The 22,738-nt window shown below is 33.6% G+C and overlaps 5 protein-coding genes across 6 annotated transcripts; 3 read left to right on the top strand and 2 right to left on the bottom strand.

The window, feature by feature from the left end:
* The first annotated feature begins 608 nt into the window (after positions 1-608).
* LOC114174265 (cytochrome P450 81E8-like) lies at positions 609-2,443 on the top strand. Its single transcript, XM_028059076.2, has 2 exons — positions 609-1,613; positions 1,700-2,443. Exons 1-2 carry the CDS (start codon positions 738-740, stop codon positions 2,303-2,305), a joined length of 1,482 nt encoding a protein of 493 aa, XP_027914877.1. The 5' UTR covers positions 609-737; the 3' UTR covers positions 2,306-2,443.
* Positions 2,444-4,068: 1,625 nt separating this feature from the next.
* On the top strand, positions 4,069-5,770 carry LOC114174626 (cytochrome P450 81E8-like). The gene is made up of 2 exons (XM_028059454.2): positions 4,069-4,972; positions 5,072-5,770. The coding sequence occupies exons 1-2, from the start codon at positions 4,085-4,087 to the stop codon at positions 5,696-5,698; spliced, it is 1,515 nt and encodes a 504-aa protein (XP_027915255.1). The 5' UTR covers positions 4,069-4,084; the 3' UTR covers positions 5,699-5,770.
* A 2,677-nt stretch (positions 5,771-8,447) lies between these two features.
* LOC114173717 (cytochrome P450 81E8-like) lies at positions 8,448-10,307 on the top strand. Its single transcript, XM_028058274.2, has 2 exons — positions 8,448-9,490; positions 9,551-10,307. The coding sequence occupies exons 1-2, from the start codon at positions 8,603-8,605 to the stop codon at positions 10,256-10,258; spliced, it is 1,596 nt and encodes a 531-aa protein (XP_027914075.1). The 5' UTR covers positions 8,448-8,602; the 3' UTR covers positions 10,259-10,307.
* Positions 10,308-10,383: 76 nt separating this feature from the next.
* Positions 10,384-11,515, bottom strand: MEE59 (maternal effect embryo arrest 59). Of its 2 annotated transcripts, none has more exons than XM_028058276.2 (4): positions 11,185-11,515; positions 10,997-11,095; positions 10,703-10,867; positions 10,384-10,600 (listed from the first exon to the last, which is right to left on the bottom strand). In XM_028058276.2, exons 1-4 carry the CDS (start codon positions 11,413-11,415, stop codon positions 10,595-10,597), a joined length of 501 nt encoding a protein of 166 aa, XP_027914077.1. In that variant the 5' UTR covers positions 11,416-11,515; the 3' UTR covers positions 10,384-10,594. The 2 variants fall into 2 exon arrangements, with proteins under 2 accessions (XP_027914077.1, XP_027914076.1); XM_028058275.2 differs by having other exon boundaries at positions 10,384-10,591; positions 11,185-11,514.
* A 9,225-nt stretch (positions 11,516-20,740) lies between these two features.
* LOC114173753 (transcription factor MYB44-like) lies at positions 20,741-22,136 on the bottom strand. The gene has a single exon (XM_028058335.2). It carries the CDS (start codon positions 22,013-22,015, stop codon positions 21,080-21,082), a length of 936 nt encoding a protein of 311 aa, XP_027914136.1. The 5' UTR covers positions 22,016-22,136; the 3' UTR covers positions 20,741-21,079.
* Positions 22,137-22,738: the final 602 nt, after the last annotated feature.

Here is a 22,738-nt window from a genome sequence, read left to right as displayed (position 1 = left end):
AATTTCAAATAATAATAATTATATTATTTAATTAAGTTATGTGTGAAATATTTATCAATTTAGTCATTCTTATTAATATCTTTTATCCTCAGTTTTAAATTAATAAAAGCGGGAAATTAAAATGATTAACAAATATTTTTGCAAATATTAAAAAATATATATGATTAGACTAAAACATATTTATAATTTAATACTATTACTTTACTCGATTTTTTTTATCAGCATTACTTTACTTTAAATATTATATATATATATATATATATATATTTATTTATTTATATTAAGATATTGTTGGAGAGAGACTCCGCTACGGTTTGATTTTTAAGAAAAAAAAATATTTAAATTCACTTAGGTCTCGATTACTAATCAAATATTATTATTTGAATTTATAAAATAACCATGATTTTGTAAATTTTAAAAAAATATATTTAAAAATTAGTAACATATGCAAAAGAACGTGTCACTGATTATTTTAATATTATTTTTGACTTTTCCATGTATAATTTTAAGGTGTCTTAGTTGTGAAAAATTGAAAGTGGTGGTATTGTTTTCTTATTATGCCGAGTGCTATCTGTTTACCTTTCTGAGTTGGAATAGTATTGCAGCCATGGAGGAAAGTCTAGAAGAAGACTACTATGGGATTGAAAATTTGAAAAGTATACTGAAAAGAGTCTATAAAGACAAGGAATGGCCACAAGATTGTATCGAATTAACCGATTCGTCGAAAGTTGCTAAACATGGAATACAACCTCATCAACGTCTTTTACTTTCTCATTTTTGTCATCACTTTAAAACTGTTTTTCAGGAGGTTGAAAAATCCACCACCGGCTCCACCGTCTCTTCCGATAATCGGCAACCTATATCAGCTGAAGAAACAGCCACTCCACCGCGCCTTCCACGGCCTCTCACAGAAATACGGTCCTGTCCTCTCTCTCCGGTTCGGATCTCAACCCATCCTTGTCGTTTCATCAGCATCTGCTGCGGAAGAATGTTTCACCAAAAACGACATCGTTTTCGCTAACCGTTTTCACTCTACCACGACCAAGTATCTCGGCTACAACAACACCATCATCACGGCATCGTCGTACGGCGACCACTGGCGCAACTTGCGTCGTATCAGCTCCCTAGAAATCCTCTCCAATCACCGTCTTAACTCGTTTTTGGGAGTACGAAAGGACGAGACCATGAAACTGCTTCGAAAGATGGTTAAAATCTCTGGTAAAGAAGAATCAGCGAAAGTGGAGCTGAGACCCATGTTTGCAGAACTCACGTTCAACATAGTCATTAGAATGGTGTGTGGAAAACGCTACTACGGTGAGGAATACGACGGCACCACCGCTGAGGAGGCTAAGAAGTTCAGAGAGCTCATGAATGAGATATCGCAATTTGGATTGGGGTCCAACCTCGGAGATTTTGTGCCGCTTTTCAGAATTTTTCGGAGTCACAAAAAGTTACGAAAGGTTGGAGAGAAGCTAGATGCGTTCTTCCAAGGACTCATTGATGAGCATCGGAATAAGAAGGAAAGTTCAAACACCATGATCGAGCATTTGCTTTCCTCACAGAAATCACAACCTGACTATTACACTGACCAGATCATCAAGGGACTTATTATGGTACCTCGTTAATTTACTTTGTACCATGTTATGTTGATTCATTTTTCTGGAACATGACTGTAGTAATGTTGTTTTTAATTTGTTAGGCATTATATGTGGCTGGAACAGAGACTTCCGCTGTAGCATTAGAGTGGGCGATGTCTAATTTGTTGAATCATCCAGAGATATTGGAGAAATTAAGAATTGAAATCGACACGGAAGTTGGAGAAGAGCGTTTGATAGAGGAATCAGACGTTACCAAATTACCATACCTTCAGAATGTTATATCTGAGACGTTACGATTGCATCCACCACTGCCCCTGTTATTGCCCCATTTATCCTCTGAAGATTGCAACGTGGGAGGTTACGACGTGCCACGTAACACCATGTTAATGGTGAATGCGTGGGCCATACATAGGGACCCCAAGCTGTGGGCTGACCCAACAAGCTTTAAGCCTGAGAGGTTTCAGAATGACCCAGTGGCTGCACACAAGTTAATGCCTTTTGGGATGGGAAGGAGGGCATGTCCTGGGGTAGGCATGGCCCAAAGAACTATGGGCTTGACTTTGGGCCTGTTGATTCAATGCTTTGAGTGGAAAAGAGTTGGTGAGGAAGAAATTGACCTGACTGAAGGACGAGGAACTATTGTAGCCAAGGCAATTCCATTGGAGGCCCAATGCAAAGCACGTCCAATTGTTAGCAAGATCTTCTAAATTTGTCTAAAATTTAAGTTGTGGTGAATGTTCAAATTATCGATAACATATTTTTTGTTTCTACAATGTGGAAGTTAAATTCAGTATGTTTTTTAATAAAAAAGGATAAATAAAGAAAATGAGGAATTCTAGGATGCACCATTAGGTAGTGGTGTTTTTTTTTTTTTCTTGCTTTTCTTCTTCTTCGTGTAATGATTAAGGAAAGGAACAATCTATTCAAAATTCTGTCTATGCTTTGCTCGTGTTTTTCTTTACGCTCAAAATCTCTTTATGTAGTTAAAACTTAAAATAGTGTTAAAAATAAACCCTGTTAGTTTTTTATTTTAAAGGATAACCCATCTCATTTGGAGTTATACTGGTTCATTTGGGTTAAATTAAATTTACACATTAAATTTTGAGGTCCAATATTTGATTCATTGTTTCAATATCTAAGTTTAAGGACATCTATATTCTAACAAATAAATGTAAGACTCTAAGATCATGACTATTACAAATAAAAATCTACTTTTACCTTAAATAGTTTTCTTCTTCCAACTTAAAAATTTATAAGTTAAACTTAAAATATTGTCGACGTAAAAATTAAAATAAAATCTTAAAAAAGGAGTTTGTCAGCTCCGTTGCATTAAATCTCAAATAACTGGGAAAACAAAAATGAATTAAAACTGTTGAAATATCCAAAGTTTCATAAAGTTTTTTTTAGAGTTGTTGGATAACATGTTTATTAAAATGGATGATAAAAAAACAAAGATTATATGAATAATATAGTACAACATACTCATTGTTCAGAATAAGGTCTTATGCTTCCATCACATTAACACTATAGGTGTTGTGTGGTATTAGGTCTCACGGCGATTAGATAATAAACTCAAACACTGATTGAAACTTTGAAATGTTGATCACACGCCTGGAATCAAATTAGTAACATTCGAGGAAGAAAGAAAAAAAATCACCCAACAACTAAGAGATATTTAAGACATGTTATTAGAATTAATGTGAATGTTTCTTTTTATAATAAAGATCAGATGAATCCAGAAGGCTACGAGAAAATAACAATAAAAGGATCTTGGACAAAGAAAGAAAAGACATAATTGTTTTAGTTAATGAATCCATATCCTTTGGCTAGAATAATAATTTTGGTGATTTTTAATTGGATTAAATATGTTTTCTTTATTTAAATTTTAATAAAAATTGAAATTAATTTTTTTAAAAATTTATATTAAACTAGTCTCTTAATTATGTAAATATATAGATTTAATTATTTTAATAAAATTTTATTAAATCTATTTAATGTTTCAAACACATCTCATCATAGTATTATAGTTTGTTTATACTGTTTGACATCTACTTAATGTGTTTCAAACTACAACTAAACTTAAAAAATTTGGTTTAAAAATTTAAATTTATGCACTTTTAAAGACAAAAATCTAAATTGATTCAAAATTTTAGTATTAATTATAATTTTTATTCAAAATTAAAGAAAAAAACATTTTATTTATTTATTTATATGAAGTGCATAATTTTCAATCTCATTCATCTGTCTGTGAATTGTCTTGCTTTCTTCGCAAGAAACTTTGAAATCAAATTGAAAACTCGTTCTATAAGTATGTGGAAACAATTTACTTTTCTGAGTTAGAATAATATTATTACTGGCATGAAAATTTGAATAAGACTATTATGAGGTATTGATAACTTGAAAAGTACACTGAAAACAGTGTATAAAGATTAGGAACAACGACAACATTTGTATCGAATTCACTCTTCTGTCGAACTTTGCTAAACATGGAATACAACCTTATGAACATGTTTTACCTTTTCATATTTGTCATCACTTTTAAACTGTTGTTCTTCAGAAAAGGGTTGAAAAATTTACCACCATCTCCACCTTCTCTTCCTCTGATAGGCCACCTCCACATGCTGAAACACCCAATCCATCGCACCTTCCACACGCTCTCACACAAATACGGTCCTATCTTCGCTCTTCGCTTTGGGTATCAACCCGTTCTTGTAGTTTCATCCGCATCCGCAGCAGAAGAATGTTTCACCAAAAACGACATCATCTTTGCAAATCGTTTCAACTCTTCTAAGACCAAATATCTCGCCTTTAACAACACCCTCATCACAGTCTCATCTTACGGCGATCACTGGCGGAACCTACGCCGCATCAGCTCCTTGGAGATCCTCTCCAATCACCGCCTTAATTCCTTTCTGGGAATTCGAAGGGACGAGACCATCAGGCTGCTGCAAAAGCTTGTTAGAGTTTGTAATAAAAGCGATTTCACGAAAGTGGAACTAAGACCAATGTTTGCAGACCTAACTTTCAACACTGTGATGAGAATGGTGTGTGGAAAACGTTACTACGGCGTGGAAGAACACGATGGGACTAACGCTGAAGAGGCTAGGAAATTCAGAGAAGTTATGGATGAGCTGACGCAGTTCGGATTGGGATCCAACCTCGGCGATTTTGTGCCTTTTTTTAGATTGTTCAATTTTAGCGGTGACAAGAAGTTACGAAAGTTCGGGGACAAGCTAAACGCGCTTTTTCAAGGTCTCATAGATGAACATCGGAAGAAGAAAGAAAGTTCGAATACCATGCTAGACCATCTACTTTCCTCACAGCAGTCACAGCCTGAGTATTACACCGATCAAATCATCAAGGGTCTTATTATGGTGAGTGGTTAATTTCAACATCTAACATATACTTGATTTTAACGAGTTATTCGTGAACACGATCTTCAAAAATTTCTGCATATTTTATTGGTTTTGCAGGCGTTAATTGTGGCTGGAACAGAGACTTCTGCTGCAGCGTTGGAGTGGGCAATGTCCCATTTGGCAAACCATCCAGAGGTGTTGGAGAAAGCAAGGATTGAATTGGAAAAGCACGTTGGAGAAGCGCGTTTGGTGGAGGAAATGGATGTTCCCAAATTACAGTACCTTCAGAATATAGTATCAGAAACTCTGCGATTGAATCCACCGGTTCCTATGTTATTACCTCATTTATCCTCGGAAGACTGCACCGTGGGAGGTTACGACGTGCCACGTAATACCGTGTTGATGGTGAACGCCTGGGCCATACACAGGGACCCGGAGTTGTGGGCTGACCCAACGAGTTTTAAGCCCGAGAGGTTTGAGAATGGGCCTGTGAATGGTCACAAGCTGATCCCGTTTGGGTTGGGAAGAAGGGCGTGTCCTGGCGCAGCCATGGCCCAAAAAACTTTGGGCTTAACTTTAAGCTCATTGATTCAATGCTTTGAATGGAAGAGAATCGGCGAAGAAGAAGTTGACCTGAGTGAAGGAGAAGGAACAGTAGTGCGGAAGGCCGTTCCTCTGAAGCTGCAATGCAAACCTCGTTCAATCATGACCAACAATTTCCTATTTTCTCTCAAATCCCCTTAAATTACATTAACCTAATCAGTTATCACGTCTTTATTTTTTTTATATTAGTGTATAAATAAAAAACTCTTTTGTAGTGCTACTATGTGAAGTCTATAAAGAAAAAGTAAATTAAGGGAGGGGAAAGAAAAGATTTCGCTAAGTATGAAAACATTGATAATGCATTTCTAAACGGGATGGAAAATGGGTCAGGCCCGTCGGGCCAGCCCGCCAAAAAAGGCGGGTCGGGTTGAAATTTCCAACCCGTCAAATCCACTGCAATTCGGCTCGTCTGGTCCGTCAGTTTAGCGGGCCAAAACAGGTCAGTCCGCATGGCGGTCTGCCAACCTGTTTTTGTTTTTTGTTTTTAATTTTTTTATGTTTAAAATAAAAAATAATTAAAAAATAATTATTTTTATATTATATAAATAAATTTATATATAAACAAAATTTTAATAAAAAGTTAAAAAAAGAAAAAAAAAGTAAAAGAAGTAAAAAAAAAGATGGGCCAGACCGTCGGCCCACCAGCCCGCCCGAAAATGGGACGAATTACAATTTTTGGTCCGTTTATTGATGGCGGACCAGTCCGGCCCAACCCACTTTTGACGGGCCACAGGCAGACCGGACTGACTCGTTTTGATATTCCTACTTCTATGGCATTGAAGGTATAATGAAATAAATTTAAATTTGATCGTTTACGTAATTTTATAAATTACTTAAAAATAACAATCATCTTTTAAGATTAAAAATAATACATGTGTATTAGAAAAACTTAGATATTGAAAATTTTGAGTCTTATATTTATATGTTTGAAAACTCAGAATATATTTATATGTTATAACATAGGTTTAATTCTAACACATACTCAAAATTTTCTCTTTCTTTTATTGTTTTATTAAACTCGTCGTCAAACTTAAATACATCTCCTTATTGTTTAGACTCCTTACATTCTTTATCATAACATTAAGAAGATAACAAAATACAGACTAACATTTAAAAATAAATTTGATGATCTCATGAAAAATTAACCTAAAAAACCAAATAAGATTAAATTTAATGATCCAATCAACATTCATTTGAATTGTCACCACATAATCTATTAAATTAATTAATAGTTAATTTTAACATATATAAATATTATTTATTTATAGTTTTTTTAAAATACTTATACTTCAATTATTTTTATAAGTTGTGTTGATTTCTAATGTGAGTAAATAATCTCCCATTCAATAGAGTATTCTCATAATATTCTTCGATTAAGAATAATCGGTGAGACACCAAATAAAAAAATATACATAGACTTTTTCATTGACTGTGTGATTAAATTTGTATTTTAGTTAATTTGGTCAGTGGTTATTAGTAAAATAAGTAAAGATATAAATAAGCATTCCGTCCGTACTTCTTACGTGTATTTGTTTTGTCATTTTTTTTTTTAAGTAGGTTTTGGTATTACTCGTTATTGACGAGGATCATCTTGGTATTGGTTACCAAAATGATATTTTAACTTGTAGTACTTCATTTTTTATTTGAACCCTACCTGGTCTCAAATGTTGTTACTTAAATATGGAGAATTTTTTATAGTGAACTCTAATTATGATGTTTGGATCTAAACAAAGGTTCATTTGCACCGTTAATTAGGTGTGCAAGAACACAAATATTAGTAATATGAAAGAGACAAAAAATGATAATATTTTCTTTCACAAAAACTTACCTTTACAATTACAATTCCTTAGGACATTCCTAAATTAAATTATACAACAAAAAATTATTCTGGTTTCTTATCTCAACAAATGATTGAATTGCTGCTTATTACATTTGGTTTTTGGTTTCGGTAGCAAGATAGTTAGATAATATTTCTTTTACGAAAAAAATCCCAACTGGAAATTTTTTTTAAAAAATATAATTTTCTACATTGATTGTCAGCATTATTTATAACCATCATAACTTTATATTCACATATTGTATTGCAACGGGCTCAATCATTACTGATATAGGTATTATTTGAACATTTTAATTCTGCTAATTATATATATATATATATATTACAATTAAATAAAATTATTTTTATTAAAATGAGTTGCTAATGTACTTGAAACATCAAAATGGTGGCAACCAACAACCCCTCCATGTGTATTGATGCTTGCATTTTATACTTCAGAAAAAAATAGACACTTACTTATATTTGTGAATAAAGTTTATAAGGAATAATAAATAAATAAATAAATAAATATATTTATTTAATAGATATTTAAAAATAATGGAGTACAGTTTTTAATGATTCACTTGTTTGGGGCTAATGTTATAGTATGAACTTGATATTACTCGTTAGTAGTTGTAAGTAAATTTTATTTTAGTATGTTTAACAAAATTTAATGATAAATAATATAGTTTCTGATATAAAAAATTAATCATTGAAATTTTGTTTAATATTTGAATTTATTTATTTAAATATATGAAATTAAAGTTATTTTAATAAAATTAAATTTTCTAAATTTATATTTCAATATATAATTTTTTAAAAGATGAAATTTATCATTATTAGTATTTTAATATATAATTTTATTGAAAATTTATTTTAAAATTATTTATTATCTGAATTTATATTTTAATAACTTACTTTTAGATAATTTAATTGAAAATCCGCAGATTGGTTTAAATGTAGTTGGACGTAAACGTAATGCAGCGATTTTTTCTTTTCTATAGGACGGTGGTTGCATTGCCATTTATATCTTGCCAACCTTTCTTTTTCTCACATCTACATCACAAAACAATTCTGATTACTATTATTTTATCGTTTTTGTAACATTTGATCTGAAATATACTCTTGTCTCTCATTTTTATTGTTAAAATAATTAAATCGAGGATTTAATTATCTCTATATACACACATATACTGTTACTGTTACAGACTCTGCTAAAGAAGCCGGACATGGAAGAGCACCTTACCAAGATTATTTCCTTTCTTGTTATCTTGGTAAGCATAAAACTAGTATTCTTCAGAAAAAGACAAAAAAACCCACCACCAAGTCCACCATCTCTTCCGGTAATAGGCAACCTTCACCAGCTGAAACTGCCAGTACACCGCACCTTCCATGTCCTCTCACAGAAATACGGTTCTATTTTCTCTTTCCGGTTCGGCTCACAACCGGTCCTCGTCGTTTCATCTGCATCCGCCGCCGAAGAATGTTTCACCACAAACGACATCATATTCGCGAATCGTTTCCGTTCTATCAAGACCAAGTTCCTCGGCTACGACAACACCATTCTTTTAGCAGCATCCTACGGCGACCACTGGCGGAACCTGCGACGCATCAGCTCCCTCGAGATCCTCTCCTCTCATCGTCTTAACTCCTTTTCGGGAATCCGAATCGACGAGACTCTCAAGATGCTCCAAATTCTGGCTCGACATTCCAACAAAGAAGAGTTCACGAGAGTGGAGTTGAGGTCCATGTTCGCGGATCTCACATTCAACACTATCATGAGGATGGTGTGTGGAAAACGCTACTACGGCTCCGAATACGATGGGACCAACGCTGAGGAGGCTATGAAGTTCAGAGACCTCATGAATGAGATGGCCCAGTTCGGGTTGGGATCGCACCTCGGAGATTTTGTGCCTGTCTTCAGATGGTTCGATTTTAGCCGTAGCCACACGAAGTTACGAAAAGTTGGAGAGAAGATGGACGCGCTGTTTCAAGAACTCATTGACGAACATCGCAACAAAGAGCAACATTCAAACACCATGATAGGACGTCTGCTGCATTTACAAGAGTCGCAGCCTGAGTATTACACCGACCAAATTATCAAAGGCCTTATAATGGTACTTTTCTAACTCTTAGATTTTTGCAGGATTCGTAGTTTACAGACTCTTTTTTTGCAGGTGTTGATTGTGGCTGGAACAGAGACTTCCGCTATAGCATTAGAGTGGGCCATGTCAAATTTGTTGAACAATCCAGAAGTGTTGGAAAAAGCAAGGATTGAATTGGACACCCTGATTGGAGAAGAGTGTTTGATGAAGGAAGAGGATGTAAGCAAATTACAGTACCTTCAGAATATAATCTCTGAGACTCTGCGATTGCATCCTCCAGCGCCAATGCTATTGCCCCATTTCTCCTACGAAGATTGCACGGTGGGAGGGTATGATGTACCAGGCAACACCATGTTAATGGTGAATGCATGGGCCATACATAGGGATCCGGAGCTGTGGGTTGACCCAACAAGCTTCAAGCCGGAGAGGTTTGAGGATGGTCCCACAGACATATTGAAGCTAATGCCTTTTGGGTTGGGGAGGAGAGCGTGTCCCGGTGCAGCCATGGCACAAAAAACTTTGAACTTGACTCTGGGTTCGTTGATTCAATGCTTTGAATGGGAAAGGATCGGAGATGAGGAAGTTGACATGACAGAAGGACGGGGAACTCTGGTGCCCAAGGCCATTCCATTGGAGGCCAAATGCAAACCGCGTCCAATCATTAGCAAGAATTCTGATTTTTCCCTTGATTGTTCATTAATGCACAATCACATCATCGCGTTGAATTATGCATTGGTGTGTATTTATTCATTTGGAAAAATATCCAGAATGCGTGTATAATTAGTATGTGTGTACTTTCAATAAATGGGACTTGAGAGTAAACTTTAAATGTGTATTCAAGTGTAAGAACAAATTTCACTGGTGCAATTAGACTAATTGTCTATTTGAACTGAGTAGACAAAGTGTGCACTTGAACTACTTCAATTATTTTCATAATCTTTAATCATGTGAGTGATATTTCTCTCTTACAACAACAGTTGTACCCCACACCTCATCTCTTATAAAGAAACAGACATATATAATGAGAAAAAGTCGGTAGAAAATACACCATTTTCACCTAGAAATAGCAGATCAAGTGCACTCGCTTCTATTTGGCTTTGTGGAGACGAAAACCTGTTACAACTTACAATATAAAAAAAACATCAGGTTATTTATTCAATTCAACATCAAACATACATAATACAAATTACATGTTTATATAATAAACACTCTATTTCTCTGTACCTGATAATCATCACAGCTAGGAACCCAGTCGTTGGTGGCAGGGTTGCTTCTATATCCTCTGGGTTGGATTTCTGTTTCAACTGCATTAACATGGCTATCGAGCAACTCAATCTTATACCCACCTTCCTCTCCTTCTCTTACAACCTTTATGAATCCACTCCCAGTCTGTTCAACAACGAAAAAAGAGAAACTGAATCGCATAGTAATTTTTTTTTTTTAAATCACAAAAATTAAACTCAGAAGCTTCAATTTGATTTAATTAATTGTGGATCCAGAAAGGGATTGATCACGAACCGTGTGATGCTCTTTGTCAACGGACGCCAATTCTTTATAGTACTGCGTCTCCACAAATTCATCCTGTGCATTCGCCACCCCCTCTGTTGAAATTATATCCTGTCAATTTTAGCAGTTATCAGAAAAACACACACCAAAAACTCTTCTTATTCTTTGATAATCGATTGAGAGAGAGAGGTTATAGAGACGTGAGAGCTAGACTGAAGAGATTGAAATTTATGAAGCTCCGGAATATCGTTGTTAGAGAGGGAGTGGTTAACGGCGTGTGGCGATCCGGGTTCGCTTCTGTTGGGTTTGACGGGTCGGCCGGGTTGCAAGGCATCGAAATGGGCTCTGATCTCATAAGCGATCCTCAATTGCTCCTCCGCATCCAAAACCTCGTCGCTCCGGCTGGGCTTCGTCGTCGTCAATTGCGACATCGTCGCTATTTTTTCTCTACCAAACCGAACACCGAATCGGGTGGTGAATGCTATATACGTGTGAAGAGAGGGTGTAGGGGTAGAGAGGACAATGAAAATGGTAAACGTAGATAGATAGTGACAAAACAATATTATATGATATCGACAGCACCAAAATGAAACCATGGGCCTTCAAACTTCAAACCACCGTTTTCGTAGGCATGCTTTGAATGGGCTTAAAAAAAAAAAAAAACTCCCAATGGAGGACACGTAAGTCTTGTCATATTAAATAATACTATAGTAAATAACTCTAATTTTATTTAACTAGTCGTGTATATTTCTATTAATCAGATTAACATAAATATATGCAATGGAATACTGGTACGATTTTCATATTTACTGTAAAATATTTCAAAATGTTTAATTAAACTAAAAACAGTATCATACGCTTAAATCACGTACTACATGCATTCGGCACGATCACATATTGATTTGGTCCATTTACGTACTCAATTTTAGTTTCTGCATTACGGCCATGGATGGTGCTATAAGTTAAAAGAATGTTCAAGTTGTTATTTCATGTGCAGAACAAGAACATATATATTTTTGTTCTGAGAATATAAATATACACGAACATGTCTAAATATGATATTAACAATGTTTACACATTTTTCATATATGTACAACTGATATCTATTACACAAACGGGTAAAGAAAATAATTGACGGCAGCGATCATGAAGTGAAACATGGTGTTAATGACCTGAACCTCTCGTGCTTGGCCCTGAAGACATGGTGTTGACTTGACTCTCAATCAAAAGACGGGTTCTTATGGCCTTGGCTTTCGTCACTGAAAGTGTAAACTGTGGTTGATTCTTGATAGGTTTATGGTGAGTGAGGTTTTGTTGTGGTGCAAGGACTCTAGAATTTACAAGGGTTGGCATTGTGACAAGCAACAGTGTGAGAACTGCCATAAGTGAAATGGAGAGTCTCATTATTCTTCTTGTGTTGGCTGAATTGTTGGCTTCAAAACTCTTTGAAAGTGGCAGGAGTGTTTATACCCTAATAAAGAGACGTGAGGGGACAGAAAATATTACTTTTGGCATCTTGAACGACCAAGCCAAACCAATGGTGTTTACTTTTGAAGTAAATGAACGGTGGAGGGCTTTGATGGGGTGGGACCCGTTAAGGGATGTTTGGGTGGATGAAGAGTTTCTGAATACAAAATGAATCACTGTTCATGGACATTCAAGGGGTGTAGACATTCCTAAAGACATGGGAAAAGAAGAAAAATAAAATAAAGGGTTTCAGATGAATATTTCACTATTTCAAATATCAGCCGGCACTCATTAGATCTTAAAACGGTTTAGAAATGGGATAAATATATTTATTTATTTATTTAAAGTGTTATTGTCCTGTGTTGGATATTTCATATTCATCATACACAAATTCGGTTTATAATATATAAGGGAGTGTAAATTTTATCTTACAATCCAATTTTGTAGAGTTAAATTATGCTTAAAGTTTATTTCTTAACATAGCATAAAAATCATGAGTTTGAACTCATCTTAACAAAATTTGTTATTTGTTCAATTTATCGTCTCATCCGCTATCGAAAGATTTGTTTTTGTTTATTAACTTATCGTATCACTCATTATCGAACCACTACCGAATCACCCATTAATATTTAATCTCATAGTAGTTATATATATAACTTGGTGTGCATAGAGGGTTGAAGATCATTTTACATTGATTAGAAAATAGGTAAGTTTATAATATATAAAGGGTGCAAACTTCACTTTATAAGTTTTGTATGATTGAATTGAATTAGACTTAGAATCCAGTTCTTATCATCACTCTTCCGCCACACCAAATAAGCCTCAGGCTTAGGAGTCGAGGCCAAGTATAATTTAAATATATTTTTCTCTCTTCACCCTCTAAGACGTTTTTTAAGAACAAAATTGTGATGGAACTTCACGCTACAAAATAAACAATACCTTGGAAACACAATTATTATTATTAACGATGGTTGTCGGACGTACTTGGGTCGGATCGGAAGAGTCTAAAATTAAACCTTTGAGAGTATAAAATCTGAGTAGAGAATATTTCTACTTGGTAGTGAAACAAAGAGGATCTTTGGTTCCAAGATTTGAGTGCAAATGTTTGAATGTATAGGGTGGAAAAGTGAGTAGCAGATGCAAAAGTAACGGTGGAATCAATGTGGAAGGGTCATTAGCGACTAGTAAACTCAGTATTTGTACTTGGGTTCACATTCCCCTAACAATCAAAAAGATTGCAAGATTCTCAATTATTTTTCTCACGTGGATGCCAAGTTTTAGATCAAATTTCACTGGTTCTCCTGCCTTTTAATATTTAATCATTATCAACGACACCAATTTTTTTAGTATTTAACTTTTCATTTTCTTTACCATTATATTTTCCATCTCAAGACTCTTCTTCTGGTAGAGTTCCAAACGTTAGTTTATTGCATTTTTTAGAAACCGTAGGTGCAATAAAGCAGAATAATGTTTTGTGGTGGGTATGTTAAAAATAAATTGAGATATTTCGTCCACTTAGAATAAATGAGTTCATCATTTTAATATACTATTTGTTTACTGCTAAATGGGTATAAATAAAATCGTTTCATAATTTACAAAAATGAAAAAGAGTAAGATTCTAATTTACCAACATTAAGACAAATAGTTAATTTAATATATTAATAGTAATAAATTTGTTTTAATTTTTTTTCAGAATTTTATTGACCACTATTTCTTGTATACAATAGGTGATATATATTACAACCACAACTTTACCTATAATACAATATTAATTACGTAATTTTAAACATCAAAATTTCAAATTAATATATATATATATATATATATATATATATATATATACACGTAAAAGTCTACAAAAATACATATATTAATTTATATAGTTCTTTGGTCAACATGATTAAAGGATTATCAATTACATCAAATAAAATAGTGTAATTAGCCATCTACACTTAGAATATTTGTATTGAATACATACTATATTTTAATAATAACTTTTTGGTAATTATTGACATTCGTAAAAATTAAACTAACATTACACGTATTCTCAAATTTATATTTATGCAGTTCTTTGGTCAACATGATTAAAGAATTATCAAATACATCTAATGAAATAGTGTAACTAGCTATCCACACTTTAGAATATTTGTATTGAATAATATATACTACATTTTAATAGTAACTTTTTGGTCATTATTGACATTCGAAAAAATTAAACTAATATTACACGTATTCTGATTCACAACATATTATTAATCACAGTTCACATTTTGTCATCAACCTCCGTTATTTATTTGTAAATATTTTATTTACTTATGTACATTATACAAACATTTTAATCATTTTTAGTTCAAACAATTATACTAAAGATATTATCTTTGAAACATATTCCATTGATCTAGTAAAATTTAATCCATCAAGGGAATTAATTATAAAATATCTCAAATGTTTTTGGATCTTGCTAGTCGAATTCTGACAAATTAATTTAGATTGTTTTCAATTTATATTTTGAGACAATTGATGGATGACAAAATGGTGTATCCAATTTCGGGACAAGCAGAATCCTCATTCGTGGTCTCAATCGTATTTCAAAAATTAAAGGAAAGGGCCTCACCTTTACGAATCTGCCTTTTCTTCACCGAAAGTTACATTTATTTTTCCCGAACACCTTATATTGCTCCAAATAAAGAACTCGAAAACTGTTTATTTAATTAATTATTGTTGTTATTATTATTATTAAATCACAAATTGTCTTTTGTCGTTCCCTCGGTTCATATCAACCACGATGTCAATAATGTTCAATAGAATGAATGATCGCGTTTCTTAAGTATTATCTGTTCTGAAATGTATAGTTTCATCGTAGAATTTTATTTTTAAAAAGCGTTTCGGAGGATGATAAAAAGAAAAATATTTAAATTATATTTAATTTAAACTTTTAAAATGATATGAAATTATTGAATGTACCGAACATATTTGGAAAAAATAATTAAGCTTGTATAACCAAAAAACAACATATGAGTCCTCTTCTGTAAAATAACGTTGAGCCTCAAATAGGTGTTTTTATATTTATATTGTTCCAAAATAGGCCTTCTCTTATAATACGGGCCAGCGCTGCTTAAAAGAAACAAACCCATACGATTTTATCTTTCTGCATCCCATAGTTTATAACGGCACTCCGACGAAGTTCAAAAACAAGAGGAATTTTTGAAAAAATGATTTCCGAAATAAAAATGCTGGAATGGAATTTTTTAAACAAACTGAACATAAATAATAGGTTAAAATACTAATTTACAAAAATAAAAACCTAATTAAAACTAATAAAAATACGAGAACCAAATTGAAATTCTGCGACAAAAACGAGGATAAACGGAATATTTTAACCTAAATAATACATTTCATTTCCGAAACATGGCTTTTGAAATATGAAATATATTTTGGAAGAGACTTTTTAAAATATAAATGAGAGATTTTAAAACGAGACTTTTCTTAGAATTTATTTCTTTAACGAAAATGAAAATGTAACAACTATACCGGCACAACAACAACACAGCAGCATCATAATACCGAAAGAGATGATTTTTTTTTTTCTTATTTGTATGGCGTGGAGTTAGTAACAAGGAGAGTGCAAGAAGAAAAACTACTAATAGAACATTAAATCAACCCAATCTTGTCTAACTACTGAGTACCAAATATCACTCTTCATTCACTTTCTTCTTCCTTTAATAGTATTTTCCGACATTTCTTAAACGGGTGGATAAATTTTTCATATGCTTCTTAAAAAAAAAGACACTAAAATAATCATTTTACACACATACTTTAGTTTAGAACGAATTTTATTTTTCTCCTGAAAATGATTACCTTAAAGTTGATCTAAATTTTCTTTTTATTTTGTTAGGTATTTGGGTATCATGAAAGCAAAATTTTAATCCGAGCCATCTTTTCCTATTAGTTTGTTATGATCGTTTTAAAAATACTCGTTTGAAAATTTAAATAAAGATGCAAAGTAGGAATAAGAAATGAACCGATTTCTATAGATAGTTTTTTAGCTTATTTCTACTTTGTTTTTTAAATATGATGTAAAAATGAGATGAACACACACTCTTAATTATTTTGTTTGTTTTATATTTATAAACATCACTCAAATTTTTAAAGTATTTATTCTCTAAACACAATATCGGTTAAATTTGATTATTTCTACTCTCTTTAATTATTGTTTATCACTTTTTCATATAAAAATATTTAACATTCAATTTCAAATACTTAATCACATAAACTTTATAACATAAAACAACTTGTGTTATGTGTTTTCTTTGATCCTTTGTTTTTCTCTTTACTTCGATATTTTACAAGTTTTTCTACCTTGTACAATTTTACTGCAAATCTCATTTAATACTATGTCATATCATTTATAGAGAACACACTTTTAATTTTTTTTAATATTTTTTTTTTACTTTATCATGTAGAATAATAGTACTGTTTTTTTAAATAATTATTTCTATGCTCTACTTGTTTTGATAAGTGTACACTATAAAAAGAAATAGTTATTAAATTTTGATAACATGTTTGTCATTAAATTTTGTTGTCGTGCAAAAAAAATAGTTATTCATCGATTATCACTCATGAATTTTTATATTTAATAAATATCGTGATTTAATTATTCATTAATTTATAATAAATATTTTATCATATTTGACAATGAATTTGTCACCCATTTTGTTAAAGATAATAAAAAATTTCATTAACAACAAAATTAATGATGAATTTTAAAAAAATAAATTATCAGTGAATTTAAAAAAGAAAGGATAATGCATCACCGATGATTAAAAAAACATATTAATGAATTTAATAACGGGTTTCATCAAAAAATGTTTAAGATTCAAAATAGTAACTTGAACGTTTATTTTATCCACAGCTGTCAATAATACAAATTATAAATTAATGATAGATTTATCACCCATGAAATTATTCATTCACAATAAAAATTATAATTTACAAAGATTTATCTTTATTAATAATTAAAATTATAAAATTCATCGATAAATTCTATTTTGTTGACAATTTTTTTTCCTGTGGTACAACTTTGTTAATAATTTAACATTTTTTTAATGGTAAGTTTATCACTGCTTTTTAAAAATTAGATTTGATTTACTATAATATAAAAATTTGTTTTCGTAAATTTTTTTTATCAAATATTTAACATACATTAAAGTTCACAATACGAGTTTCTTTTGTGTTTTTATTAGTTTAATTTATTTTGTGTGATTTTCTTTAAATGATGTACTATAATTTTTCTAATTTCTTGTATTTAACTTTTAACTTTATATCACTTATGTTTCCCGATTTACAAGTACCAATCTCTTAATCTTATCAACATTTTAATATTGATATATAAAACCTATGTTAATTATATTTTTGAAACAATAATAAAGCGGATATAATTGCAGATACGTGTATACAGTTATCGGAACGGAGATCGAATAAAAATTGTATACTTATTAAATATATGAAAGATAAATTTTACTTAAAGACAGGATGAAATAAATAAAATTTACATCCTCCCCATTTTTTGTCCTTATTGATAGCTTAAATTAATCAATGGTACTGTGTTTATCTATTTACACAACATCTTTTTATAGTTTTAAACAAAATTTTATTTTCTGAACATTTTCTGTGTGAAAGTTTTTCATTGGGTAAGCAAAGTGTAATATGAATTAATCCACTTCAATTTCAAACTTTTTAATTTTAAATAACTGTTTATGCTCATATTCGTGATTTTTGAAGATGTTTGAAGGGGTTCACATTATTGTTGCATCGTTGCAATTCTATGAACTTGGAATGCGTAAAAAAGTGGTATTATTGCTGGAAATGGGTTTGAATTTTCATAGCACTTTACTTTTCATTTGTCGATTACTATAATTTTGACTTTGTAGATGAATGAATTTTGTTTTTTTAGTAAATAAAAAAATTAGGAAGTTAAAAATAGATATTAATAATAATGATAAATATGATTTAAAATAGGAATATCGACTAGGCACATAACAAAAAATGTTCACGGATTCGGTATAAGTCACTCGCTAAAAAATTAGGAACCTAAACTTAAGGAAAAAACTGTCGTTGAGTTAACTTAGAGCTTCACTGTCACAAAATTAGCAGATATTAAAATTTTATTTCATTATATTGTTTCAGGTGACAAAATAAATGTTACACGTTGTTTTTCTTAATTGAAGTCATTATTTGATTAAAAACATTATTTTTTTTAACTAAAGTAACACAATATTGTAGAAGTAATCCAAAAGAAAATGTAGAAAGAGATACGACATTGATTGATTAGAATAATCATATACCATATCCCAAAACTAACACTTCAATAAAAACAAACGAGATTTTATTAATTTGGTCTATTTCTGATCTAAACTAAACATATAATTAATTCTTCTTGGCTTGTGTCTTAATCCAACTAAAAAAAAAATCTCCTGTCCAAGAGTTCGGCACGTGAACATCAAAGAAGAAATATTTAATCATTTGTATCCAAGTTAATAATTTCCTCATGTGAAAAATCGAAATTTTACTATCGGATAAAAATCACATTATAAAGACATTTGATAAGTTCCTATTCAGTGTCTATGATACATTGAATTTTGATAGGCTTTAGATATTATTATTGTACTGTAAATGATGAGCGAAATTCCACTACTTACCGAAAGTGGTTTGTTACATAACTGCATAATTAGTTTTTTTTTTTTTTTTTATCTTTTCTCACAAACCATGGTTTGGATGTTGGTCTTCCTCTTTCTTCTGTTCTCTATCAACTGGCCAACATTTTGGACTGTTGCCAACATCATCATCGAATCTAGGACAGTTACCTAATTATTACGAAAATCTATAAACCAATTCCTAATTCAGTTTTCCAGCCTTTCAAAGTAATTGTTTTTCCAATGTTGTAATGTAATGTCTTCATTAATTGCCTGCTGTAAACGTAATCAGAGACCGAAAGCTTGGTCCTACCTCCTCATATTTATAACCTAATTTAAAAAATTCTAAGTAATTTATTTTTTTAATAAATCACACTTGTATATTTCAAGACATAATTATTTTTAGCATTGATAATTCAATTACATTTAATTTTGACTTTAAATAAACACTAGCACACCTTTGGATTAGTGGTTAATTAACTGCCACCGCAACAACGTTGAACAATCAGATATTTTATCTGCTAATCCGTTAGTTGCCAACTAAACTACCAATGGTTATATCAGGCACAGTATTCTTTGCTCACCGTTGGCAGAGTCAACGTCACTCTTTTCTTTTCCTACATCAAGATCATTTTTGACGGGTGAATAATAAAATTGAATATACCCATTTAAGCTAAAGATCAAAAGAAAAAAAAAACATGAAATACAAGAATTTTTTGTTAGTAATGCTTCTATTTTTATATATTTTATTAATTATTACTAGTATAATAATAAAAAAAATGGAAAATAAAGTCATATTCAATTATGAGAGTCATGAGAAAAATATACGGTGGCTTCAACTGGCTATCAGTGTCATTGATGTGTTTTTTTGATACGAAAATATAATAATAGAAATGAAAGAAAGTAGTGGCTTAGAATCAGGTGAGGAATTGTTTATACCTGGAATATAGTGTGGATATACTGGTTCAGCATTTACATTCTTTGAAACCGTTATAACGAGATGCATTAACGCATCTTCGGTTATTAAATTATTTGTTTCTGCAATTCTACAACACTCCTCTTTCAACTAGTGCAATACATTTCAAAGTGGAACATTTCAACGCTTGATGCTTGAGAAAGGTTCCTTCTCTGTTTCTTCTTCCTCTTGTGGTGTTCTATGTATTCACTGTAGCAGCTACTACTCAATCTTATCTCTCAGAACACATGGGGGCCACGCTCTACTAAACTGTTCCTTTAAGATCTCATCACTTTTTATCTTTAATCAGCATGCCAATGGATTACTCACTATTCTTGTCTTCTCCCAGTTTTATATATTTGTTCAAATTTGCTCCTTCAATTCAACCAATAAAGCCCCAACTCATCCATACATAAAAACCATAAAAATTTATCTGTCTATTTTAGGTCCCGACACAGAAACTGCACACACACTGAAACCAGCATCAATTCAGTAATATTCCCTTCGCTAAACTAATTTAACTACTTCAAAGTTCGGCAACTCCAGTTTCCCCTGTTGCGTGTGAAACACCCCATGCCTAACTTCTTTTAATCGGAACCCAACAAAACCCAGATTCAAATTTATGTTTGGCAAGCAAGGAAATAGATTTGAAGGATTTTTTTTTTTTTTATTCTAAGCTTGTTTTTTGTTTTTGTTTCACTGGAGAACAGGACCAAGAGAAGATAAAAACAGTTACAGAAATTTCTCAGACTCATTTAGAATCTATGTATCTCCATCGTCTTCGTTGCTTCCGCTTCTTGGAAATTGAATCCATCTCTCTTTGGATCGAGTTCTCTTACTGTACATTGACCAAAATTATTTCCTAGAAACTTTGATGATAATAAAAGACAGGAAAAAAAATTAAAAGCTGCTTCTTCTTTTTCCCATTCGGAGAGGAGCAAACCAGCATTTTCTCTCATCGCAACTATTCTCTGACTATATTTACGAGTCCACCCTGCTAATCCCAATTCGCTTGACGGAAGTATTCCTAAACCCATCATCGGCTGCCTGAAAACACATCCCATTCGGGTTCTGATTCTGCCGCTCCATATAACTCCTCACCTCCTTCCTTATCATATCCTGCATCACCGCCAAAAACTCCGCACTCAGATTGAAAGCCCCCAATCCCGGTGGCTTCAACTGCGGCACAACCGGCATCGGAGCGGCCATCATTGGCAGCAGAGGGATGGTGTTCGAGGGCTGTGGCGGTGGCGGTGGTGGTGGCTCGGTTACCCGATTGGAGACCTCGGAAGAGTCGACGCCGGGGAGGGACAGGGAAAGGGAAGTGGGAGGGTCATTGGAGGAGGAGGTGGTTTCTACCGGCGGTAGAACCGCGGCGGTTCTAGGCACGGGGCGGAAGACGTGTGAGGGGGATGCGAGCGGCACGCTGGACTCGCTGACATCGGATCCGGAGGGGCTACCGGGTGTGGGAGGGTTGATGTAGAGTCCGGTGGAGACGGGGATGGCCGCGCCGGCGCTGACGGAGCGCTTAAGCGGTGGGGGGTGGTCGTCCATGATGGATGAGGCGCACTTGCGCTTCAAGGTGGAGTTCCAGTGGTTCTTGATGGCGTTGTCGGTTCTGCCCTGGAGCAAGCGGGCTATGGTGGCCCATTTGTTGCCGAAGCGGGCATGGGCCCTGACTATGGTGTCGTCTTCCTCGGGCGTGAAGGCCCGGTGCTCGACCTGGGGAGAGAGCTGATTGCACCAGCGGAGCCGGCAGGACTTGCCGGAGCGGCCAGGGATGGACTTGCTGATGAGGGACCAGTTCCTGGGTCCGTGCTTCTCGACGAGCTTCTGCAGAGCGTCGTCTTCCTCGGGGCTCCATGGGCCTTTGATCCGGTCCATGTCCTTTCTGGACAGAACAACTCCTGGGTTCATAAATATGTTTGAGGAAAAAGAAAAAGAGAGAGAGATGAAAGAGGAGGGTCCTGTGGCGTGGAGTATTTGCTTGCTCCGGTTCCTTATATGTGAGAGGGAGAGGGTGAAAGGACACCGGTTTGGCAAGTTAGGTTTTGGAGTTGTGAGCGAGCGTTATGGGCAATCGGTACCGCTTCTTCCAGGGAAGCGGTTGGGTTGGGATTTGGGATACAGCTGTGATGGGACACGCGTCCCCTTCTGAGGTGTGTTGAAATAACATAAAAGCACAGACGCAAATAATTTGGCCATGCAAGAGGAGTAGCGCGTGTGTTACACTTTAGTTTTAGAAGTTAATAATAATGAATGAATGGGTTTGGGAGTTTGACTGAGTAGTCCAGGCTGTAGAGCATTTGGTGTGGGATTTTGAGGTTTCGTCCTGTTGTGGGGAAAAGAGTGAGTTGGGTGAGGTGGCGAAAAACGACAAGATTGATCGCCGAATCAGAAGGCGAATCATTACTGCTTTTGTGTCAGTCCAGGCTGTATTCTATACCTGCCACCCCACCACCATATCATCCTATAACGGCCTATTCTATTTCCCTACACACTCACTCTCACTCCCTCACACTCCCTCACACGTGCCTCTCACTCCCATGTACGGACTTTCCTCTCTTCTTCCTCCCTTCTAATAAGCATTAATTAAGTGGTAATGTGGGAATGGGAGAGATTATAGAAAGGCATGGGGAA

The sequence above is a fragment of the Vigna unguiculata genome, chromosome 2 (assembly GCF_037176805.1).
Source record: "Vigna unguiculata cultivar grain cowpea cultivar isolate G323 ecotype 2 chromosome 2, ASM3717680v1, whole genome shotgun sequence".
NCBI classification, from domain to species: Eukaryota; Viridiplantae; Streptophyta; class Magnoliopsida; order Fabales; family Fabaceae; genus Vigna; species Vigna unguiculata.
The sequence above is the reverse complement of the archived record's forward strand: the minus strand, read 5'-3'. Positions and strand labels throughout refer to the sequence as shown.